The following is a 10,498-nucleotide window of genomic DNA, read 5'->3' on the forward strand; positions in this document are numbered from 1 at the left end:
AGCCCGTCCGTGGGGTGCTCCGCCGCGGTCAGTGGCCAGGACGGGGCACGTCGACCGAAAAATGTGGCCACCCCATTCCCGGCCACAATCCACCATCCACCGCCAGGCACCCAACATCAATTATCCCGTCCGCGGGATGGTATCTCACGGTCAGCGGCCAGGACGGCCACCCTGTGTACTACTTAGCCATAACTGGTAATTCTAGATCTAATACATGTACGTAAGCTCCGACCAGTTGCCCAACATCACTTAGCCAGTCGCCCAACATCACCTAGCACGTCCGCGGTGTGCCCCCCCTCGTTCAGCGTCCGGGACCGGGCACATCGGCCTAAAGAAGTGGCCACCCGATTTCCGGCGACCGTCCACCGCTAGTCGCCCAACATCACTTAGCCCGTCCGCGGGGTGATCTGCCACGGTCACCGGCCAGAACGGCCACCTTCTATAATACTCAGCCATTACTGATTTAATAAAAGCACTCTTCCCTTTGAGGTCGGAGCATGTGTGCATGCATTAGCTCTAGAATGACCAGTTATTCGGGTGGGTGGATAAGATCCAATGAACCACAACTGATTTAATGAGCCATTCGTGGTTTCGCCTTAGATCGGCCTGTACTTAGACATGCATGGCTTAACCTTTGAGACAAATATATGACTTCTGGCAGGATCAAACAGTTAATTTGGCGTTGACGCTAGATAGCTAGATAACTGTCATTGTAGGTGGACCGTAGGATGGATGGATGTATGGTTGGATCCGGTCGCTCGGGGTGGGGGGCATCTGGTCTCTCGGTCGAGACTACCCACCCCGTATACTATATACGCGAGATGCCAAAGTTGCGGATGTCGGGTATTGGCCACCATCGACCGCCAGTCGCCGAACATCACTTAGCCCGTCCACGGGATGCTCCGCCACGGTCAGCGGACGGGACGGGGCATATCAGCCGAAAGAAGTGGCCATCCCATTCCCTGCCACCGTACACCGCCAGTCGCCCAACATCACTTATCCCGTCCATAAGCTGCTTCACCACTGTCAGCGTCCGGGACGGAGCACGTCGGCCAAAAGAAGTGGCCAGAAAGGGCCGTTTGTTTTTTATTTAATAAGATGGATGGATGGATGGATGGATGGATGGATGCGGTCGCTGGGGTGGTGGTCATCTGGCCTCTCGGCCGAGACTACCCACCTCTTGTACTGTATACGCTAGATGCCAGAGCTGCGGAAGTCGGGTCTCGGCCAACATCGACCGCCAGTCGCCGAACATCACCTAACCCGTCCGCGAGGTGCTTGACCACGGTAAGCGGCAGTGACGGGTAGATGGATGGGTGGATGGATCCAGTCGCTAGAGGTGGGGGCCATCCGGCCTCTCGGCCGAGACTACCCACCCCGTATACTATATACGCGAGATGCCAGTGTTGCGGATATCGGGTCCCGGCCACCGTCGACCGCCAGTCGCCGAACATCAATTTGCCCATCCACGGGGTGCTCCGTCACGGTCAGAGGTCGGGACTGGGCAAGTCAACCGAAAGAAGTGGCCACCACATTCCCGGCCGCCGTCCACCGCCAGTCGCCCAACCCCACTTAGCCCGTCCGCGGGGTGCTCCGTCGCGGCCAGCGGCCGGGACGGTGCACGTCGGCCGAAAGAAGTGGCCACCCCATTCCCGGCCAACGTCCACCGTCAGTCGCCCAACATCACTTAGCCCGTGCCACGGTCAGCGGCCAGGACGGCCATCCTTTATATTTTTTAGCCACAACTGATTTGATTAAAGCGCTCTTCCCGCAGAGGTATGAGCTTGTGTGCATGTATTAGGTCTACAATTACCAAATATCCAGGTGGGTGGATATGATCTAATGAACCACAACTGATTTTATGAACCATCCGTGGTTTCGCCTTAGATTGGCCTGTAGTTTGACATGCATGGCTTAATCTTTGAGACAAACATATAACTTGTGGCAGGATCAAACAGGTAGCTTGGCATTGACGCTAGATAACTAACTAGCTATGGATGGATCAGATCGCTAGGTGTGGCGGCACTCCGGCCTCTCGACCGAGACTACCCACTCCGTATACTACGAGTATATACGGGAGATGCCAGAGTTGCGGATGTCGGGTCCCGGCCACCGTCGACCGCCAGTCGCCCAACATCACTTAGCCCGTCCGCGGGGTGCTCCGCCACGGTCAGCGGCCAGGACCGGGCACGTCAACCGAAAAAAGTGGCCACCCCATTCCAGGCCACCGTCCACCGCTAATCGCCCAACCCCACTTATCACGTCCGCGGGGTGCATATATTAGCTCTAGAATTACCAGTTATCCAGGTGGGTGGATAAGATCCAATGAACCACAACTGCTTTAATGAGCCATTCGTGGTTTCGTCTTAGATCGGCCTGTACTTATACATGCATGGCTTAACCTTTGAGACAAACATATGACTTCTGGCAGGATCAAACAGGTAGTTTGGCGTTGACGCTAGATAGTTAGATAGCTCTCTGTGTAGGTGGACCGTAGGATCGGTGGATGGATTACTAGATTCGGTCGCTCGGGGTGGGGGGCATCTGGCCTCTCGGCCGAGACTACCCACCCCGTATACCATATACGCGAGATGCCAGAGTTGCGGATGTCGGGTCCCGGCCACCGTCGACTGCCAGTCGCCGAACATTACTTAGCCCGTCGACGGGATGCTCCGCCTCGGTCAGCAGACGGGACGGGGCATATCGTTCGAAATAAGTGGCCATTAGTGCTGGGCAAATACCGCTAATTTCAATATCAAAATTATTGGTGAACAACAATACAGTTACCGAAATTACCGACAGTTTACCGGTTAAAAGTCTCGTGAAGTAGTAGTGACGTCACAAGTTCGAGTCGAGTACGAAAAATTAATGTTTTTGTCCTATAATAAGCTATATCTCTGGTTATATTTTACATATTGTTTTTATTGTTATGTCATTGTAAAGGGAAAAGGTCATACTTTAATTGGTGCTACTATAGTATGCTATCTAGTATCTACCGTGCGAGTGAGTGAATGGAGGGTGTCTGAGGGTGGGTGTGGTGTATACATTTTTGTTCGTGTCATGTTTGGAGGTGGTAGTGGTAGGCAGCTACCGGTAAGTTACAGGTTTTATCGAACAACCTTAACGATAGCTTACCGGCAAACATTCTGCCACCGTTAAAGCTTCGTTAACCGATAACTCGATAAGCTATACCATAACATTCAGAGAGTGGTAACTTCGGTAAGCACGTCTCGGCTTGGTGGTACTGAGTGACGGTAGTGACGGGCCCAGTGCCCCGCTAATTTCACCGGTTAAACTTTTACCATTTAGCAAGTATGTACCGCTAAGGCCTTGTTCATTTTTTTACCATTAAAACGGTTTTTCGGCACTTTTTTAATTTCTCAATAGAATTAAGGTTATTTCTGTGATCAGCATACGAAACTGTATTAATTGTGAAAGTTGAAAAAAAAAAAAAAAATCCGCGTGTCGCCAAACGAAGACCCATATATGTATATATATATATATATATATATATATATATATATATATATATATGTATATATATATATATGTGTGTGTGATGTAAGCGGAATAGGAAACACAGGAGTCTTAGTCTTGAGTTTATTCCTGACTAGTTTCGCAGGTATGCTCTGAAAAAGCATACCTGCGAAACTAGTCAGGAATAAACTCAAGACTAAGACTCCTGTGTTTCCTATTCCGCTTACATCAACCTGTCAGAATGTCTCAACATATATGTGTGTGCTTAAGTGATGAAAATGCCAGTATGCTTCTGTTTCTAAATAAGAATATGAACTAATTTGTATGAAAAAATAATTGAGGAAATAAATAAGAAACATGCCGACAGTGAAATTTAATATATCCTTAAGTATTCACCTTGGTCTTTAAATCACGTGCTGGGCTAATTTGTATGAAATAAGTATTAAAACAAGGGAGCATAAAAACAGTTTTTAGGAAAACATTTATTACAAATTAGTCAGGTTAGGTTAGGTTAGTTTTTAGGAAAACATTTATTACAAATTAGTCAAAGCTCATTTTATGTGTATGTGTGTATTAACAAAACTCCTACTCCCACATGCACTCTCCAAACATGAACCCATGCATGCAGACAGACGACAAAAGTTTACACACCACACCCACCCTCAGACACCCTCCATTCACTCACTCGCGCGGTAGATAGCATACTAAAGTAGCACCCTTTAATTTAAGAAAAAACAAAGGAATCTAACTTTTTTTTATTCATTCCAACGGATTTTCACAGCATTTTTCACTATTAAAAAAAAAAAAACAAAAAAAAAAAAAAAAAAAAGAAAAAATACGAAAATAAAATAAGATATAATCTTAAGTTGTTACCAAGTATATCCTTTCATTTCCTGCATAGGCAGTTGATATGGACACCTTCATGTTCAAGATATATCATCTTCACTATACAACATTATATAACATAGAAATATTCACTACACGTAACATACACATGTGACTGAAACAGTTTAGTGGGGAATTATACTTTATTGAGAAGTTGAACAACTTTTATGACACGCTCACGTATAAGAACTCCCAGATTCCCTTGTACCGCTAAAGTCTCTGTAAATTTTTAACAATGTTCCCACTGCAAGAATAAATTCTCTCTCAAGTCCTAAAAATTTCCTATCTAATCGCGCTCCCAACTCCAGACCCAAAGGAAAAGTTTCATAGAGCTCTCTTCTATATTCGTCCGTTGAATATATGCAACTTCGAAGGGATTTGATCAGTGGAATAACTTTTGACAGGCAAGTAATTTTTTCTCCCGAAAGTTCTTTAGTCACCACATCAAAAGGTTCAAGGACACAGATGGCTTTGCTGAGACATTCTAACTCATCACCAGATAGGCACATGTTATTTCTACCTAACACGCACAAAGTTGATGTCACTGCTTCGTGTTGCTCCTGTAACCTTTCAAACATATAGAATGTTGAGTTCCATCTTGTCTCCACTTCCATTATCAGTTTTTTTCTCTCACCTCCTTGTTGTACCTGCTGGGCACATAACTTGTCTGAAGCTTTAACACTATGGTGAAAGAATGACACAATCGCTTTCACCTTTTCTTGTACTTTCTTCACATCATTAGTGTTCTTCAGAGCATTTTGAACCACAAGATTCAGAGAGTGGGCGAAACATGGAATGTGATTTACCTTCATGTCTGTCACTGCTTTTACTATGTTGCGAGCATTATCTGTCACGATACAACACACTTTTTCTAGCAAGTCCCACTCCTCACATATTTCTTTGAGTGCATCTCCTATGTTTTTTGATGTGTGGTCAACCATTAGTCTTTTTGTAGCCAGTAGCTTACATTTGAGCTCCCATTCAGGAGATATAAAATGAGCAGTTACACTTAGAAATGATTTAGTTTGCCTTGAGGTCCAAAGATCGGAAGTGAGAGCAACATAACTTGCCCCCTCCAACTCTTCTCGCACCTGTTGTTTTTGTTTTTCATAAAGAGAAGGAAAGTGTGTTCGCATGAGCTCCCTCCTACTTGGAAGCACATAACGAGGATCGATCACCTTGACAAACTCCTGAAAACCTTTATTTTCTACCAAGGATAGAGGTTGCATATCAGTCACTATCAATTTCAGTAGATGTGAATCAATTTTTTTTTCTTTTCTGACCCATCTGGATATGCTTGCCTTCTGGTGATAACACATTCCAGCGTTTGTTGTCGTGGCGCCGCTGATATGACCCTGCTGGATGGTCCAGGCTGTGATGGTCCAGGCTGCGATGGTCCTGGTTGTGATGGTCCAGTCAGTGATAGTGATTCAGATTCAGCGGACTGCGACGATGCAAGCGGTGGTGGCCAGTCAGGTGTCTCTATGTTTGTCAGATCAAAGTACTCGGTAGAATGTCTTGTTCTTAAATGCCCCAGTAGTCCAGATGTAGTTCCTGTAAAGGTAAAAGTACCTTTGCATATGGTACATGTAACTATGTTTGATCCTGTCTGCTCCATGTATGTCCATACCGGACTTTTTCTCTTTCGTTTGGAGTACATTGTAGAGACAGAGAGAACACTGCAACAAAGAAAAAAAAAGCATTGTAAGGAATCATTTACTAAGTAGGCTATAATTATATTGATCATCGAATTAATTTTCGTTAATGAAATACAGAGAGCATCTACTATTACTTGAGTTTTAAGAAAAGACATACATCACAATATTTAATGTATCTCTTATCAGAGTTGGGCAAGCGCTCAAAAAGATTTGATCCACTCTCATTAAAGCACACGTTCACTTAATTCATCCCAATTAAAACTCGCAAATATTAGTTACTTGAGACTACGTGAATAATAATTACATGCGTATCACTATCAAAACATGATTTTTGAATAACACGTTACCTTGCGTCGTAGAGGCCACTTCAATGGGCAGTGTTAATCCACCAGAATCTTTGATCGTCTCTGCCCGCTTATTCTTGTCTCTGCTTTCCGTGAGTGTGTTGTGGTATACTGCATTCCCTGCCCCAACCCATAGCTTTTATGTATATATATATCCTTGTCAGTCATCACTCGTGCGAGTCTGATAAGTGTATTTGTGAACTTGTTTGTGATTAACTCCAATACAAGTACAGTACAAATAGATTGCAACATGCAAATGGTGTCTTTCATGTAAATATGCATATATCAATAAACATTAAGGATCTAAAACTTTCATAGCAGCAACACAAACAAAGTTAAATATGAAGATCTGGTAAGTGTGGAAACCGTGTCTCTCCAATCTCCCCGTGACCTGACATGATAACAGTGACGGCCGTGGTCATCCAGCTGGCAGCTGCCCGGGGGCTCAGGCACGCTACGGCCCTCAGCCACACCCATCACAACAACAATTTCAACAATCAAGCTGAGCAAGGAATACAATGCTGAAATTATTGGCTCATTCGTAAACAAACAGACGATACACATGACTCCTCGTCACAAAACACCTTATTACAATCCGAGCATGGAAGTTTATAAACACCTTGATTTATTTCATCTGATTGGTTCCTAAACAAAGCCCTAAGTAAAGCTAAAACTAGTCATTATGGATCCACTTCCCATTCCACTAAGAACTTCGTATGGGACAAAAACTGTATCAAATTGCCTTATAATAAGTCCATAAATGATTGTTCATATTTTCTGCCAAAGAAAGACATAAACTTTGTATTTAGTTACCCCAATAACTTGTCCAAGAAAATAGTTAATGTACACCAAAGACCTAGAGATGAAATAAATCAAGGTGTTTATAAACTTCCATGCTCGGATTGTAATAAGGTATATTGGGGACAAACAGGTAGAGATTTAAACACTAGAATGAAAGAACACAAGAACTCAGTTAGATATGCAAACAAAATTCCGCTGTTTTCCAACACGTAGATAAGGAAGGCCACCATATAGATTGGAATAAAGCAAAAATAATTTTCAACTCAAAGTGCTGTTTCAAAAGGAAAATAATAGAATCCTCCTTGATTAGGCAATTTCCTGATTTTAACATCTCAAATGGACAATGGTCACCAGACTGCATTACTACCTGGGCAGTCAATAAATTATTACCATCTTTGGTGAAGGCGGGTGATTTGCCACCCAAAGCATTAGACGCCACTTGGCACTTGAGCCCTGCCCATGTTCCTTCTTCTTTCTCTATATAAGACATGCCTTTTGTTCCACTACTCTGTATTCCACTGAAGAGGATCACAATCCGTGATCAAAAGATATGGATATCACCTATTTAATTTCTTCTTATCCAACATAGTGGGTTTTTGCTGAAATTGTATAACAATGTTCTCGTCCACGCAGCGAAGCAACCACCCCCCTCCTCCTCCCAACCAAACCCTCCTGTGACCACCACACCCTATGTCAATACGCACCCTCCCTCTCTTCCCACCCACTCCATCCATCCTCCCCCCAACTGACCTCGCAACCCCCAAACCCCCATCCCGGCGCGGTCAAGTAGAAAGAAGTGGCCAACATCACTTATCCCGTCCGTAAGCTGCCACCCCAATCCAGGCCACCGTCCACCGACAGTCGACAAAACTCACTTAGTCCGTACGCAGGGTGCTCCGCCACGGTCAGCGACCGGGACGGTGCACATCGGCCGAAAGAAGTGGCCACCCCATTCCCGGTCAACGTCCACCGCCAGTCGCCCAACATCACTTAGCCCATACGCGGGATGGTCTCCCACGGTCAGCGGCCAGGACGGCCACCCTTTTTACTACTTAGCCACAACTGATTTCATAAAAGCGCTCTTCACACAGATGTATTAGCTCTAGAAATACCAGTTATCTAGGTGGGTGGATAAGATCCAATGAACCACAACTGATTTAATGAGCAATTCGAGGTTTCGCCTTAGATCGGCCTAAACTTAGACATGCATGGCTTAACCTTTGAGACAAACATATGACTCCTGGCAGGATGAAATAGATTGCCTGGCGTTGACGCTAGCTAGCTAGCTAGCTATCTGTGTAAGACCGTAGGGTGGATGGATGGATGGATGGATGGATGGATCCAGTCGCTAGGGGTGGGGGCATCCGGCCTCTCGGCCGAGACTACCCACCCCGTATACTATATACGCGAGACGCCAGAGTTGCGGATGTCGGGTCCCGGCCACCATCGACCACCTGTCGCCGAACATCAATTAGCCCGTCAGCGGGGGGCTCCGCCACGGTCAGCGGTCGGGACGGGGAGTGTCGGCCGAAAGAATTGGCCACCCCATTCCCTGCCATCTTCCACCGCCAGTCGCCCAACATCACTTAGCCCGTCCGCGAGGTGCTTCACCACAGTTAGCGGCCGGGACGGTGCACGTCGGCCGAAAGAAGTGGCCACCCCATTCCTACCCACCGTCCACAGCCTGTCTCCCAACATCACTTCGCCCATCCGCGGGATGGTCTGCCAGGGTCAGCGGCTAGGACGGCCACTTTGTATATAACTTAGCTCGGTCTCCGGCCGGGCCGGGTCCGTGTGCTCAGCCCAAAGATATTTAGATTGACTTGGTTCGGTGGACAAAGGGCCGTTTGGTTTTGATCTAATAAAAGCGCTCTACATCCTGAGATCGGAGCTTGTGTGCATGTATTAGTTCTAGAAATACCAGTTATCTAGGTGGGTGGATAAGATCCAATGAACCACAACTGATTTAATGAGTCATTCGAGGTTTCGCCTTATATCGGCGTGTACTTAGACATGCATGATATTTCAGACAAGCATATGAATACTTGCAGGATCAACCAGGTAGCTTGGCGTTGACGCTAGGTAGCTAGCACGCTATCTGTGTAGGTGGACGTCGGGTGGATGGATGGATGGATGGATGGATGGATCGGATCGCTAGGGGTTGGGGCCATCCGGCCTCTCGGCCGAGACTACCCACCCCGTATACTATATAAGCAAGATGCCAGAGTTGCGGATTTCGGGTCCCGGCCACCGTTGACCGCCAGTCGCCGAACATCACTTAGCCCGTCAGCGGGGTGCTTCTCTACGGTCAGCGGCCAGGACCGGGCACGTCAACCGAAAAAAGTGGCCACCCCGTTCCCGGCCACTGTCCACCGCCAGTCGCCCAACATCACTTAGCCCGTCCGCGGTGTGCTCCGTGACGGTGAGCCGCCGAGACGGGGCATGTCAGCCGAAAGAAGTGTCCATCCCATTTCCGGCCACCGGCCACCGGCCACCGCCAAATCGCCCAACATCACTTAGGCCGTCCATGGTGTGGTCTTCCACAACTGCCATAACTGATCTAATAAAAGCGCTCTTCCCACTGAGGTCGGAGCTTGTGTGCATGAATTAGCTCTAGAATGACCAGTTATCCAGGTGGGTGGATAAGATCCAATTAACCACAACTGATTTAATGAGGCATTCGAGGTTTTGCCTTAGGTCGGCCTGTACTTAGAAATGCATGGCTTGATGTTTGAGACAAGCATATAACTACTGACAGGATCAACCAGGTAGCTTGGCGTTGACGCTAGATAGCTAGCTAGCTATCTGTATAGGTGGACCGTCGGGTGGATGGGTGGGTGGATGGATGGATCCAGTCACTAGGGGGTGGGGGGGAATCTGGCCTTTCGGCCGAGACTACCCACCCCCTTTACTATATACGCGAGATGACAGAGTTGTGGATGTCGGGTCTCGGCCACCGTCGACCACCAGTCGCCCAACATCACTTAGGCCGTCCGCGGAGCCATGGTCAGCGGCCGGGACGAGGCATGTCGGCTGAAAGAAGTAGCCACCCCATTCCCTGCCACCTTCCACCGCCAGTGCCCAAACATCACTTAGCCCGTCAGCAGGGTGCTCCGCCACGGTCAGCGGCCGGGACGAGACACGTCGCCTGAAAGAAGTGGCCACCCTATTCCCGACTACCGTCCACCGCCAGTCGCCCAACGTCACTTAGCCCGTCCGTGGGGTGCTCCGCCGCGGTCAGTGGCCGGGACGGGGCACGTCGACCGAAAAATGTGGCCACCCCATTCCCGGCCACCATCCACCGCCAGTCACCCAACATCACTTAGCTCGTCC

General features: G+C 47.4%; 1 protein-coding gene across 1 annotated transcript; it reads right to left on the reverse strand.

The window, feature by feature from the left end:
* Nucleotides 1-4,538: 4,538 nt before the first annotated feature.
* LOC143039021 (zinc finger BED domain-containing protein 4-like) lies at nt 4,539-7,350 on the reverse strand. Its single transcript, XM_076208869.1, has 3 exons — nt 6,368-7,350; nt 5,523-6,041; nt 4,539-5,453 (listed from the first exon to the last, which is right to left on the reverse strand). The coding sequence occupies exons 2-3, from the start codon at nt 5,679-5,681 to the stop codon at nt 4,539-4,541; spliced, it is 1,074 nt and encodes a 357-aa protein (XP_076064984.1). The 5' UTR covers nt 5,682-6,041; nt 6,368-7,350.
* Between the last annotated feature and the right edge of the window lie 3,148 nt (nt 7,351-10,498).

The sequence above is a fragment of the Oratosquilla oratoria genome, chromosome 25 (assembly GCF_046742065.1).
Source record: "Oratosquilla oratoria isolate Oo_2021 chromosome 25, ASM4674206v1, whole genome shotgun sequence".
Taxonomy (NCBI): Eukaryota; Metazoa; Arthropoda; class Malacostraca; order Stomatopoda; family Squillidae; genus Oratosquilla; species Oratosquilla oratoria.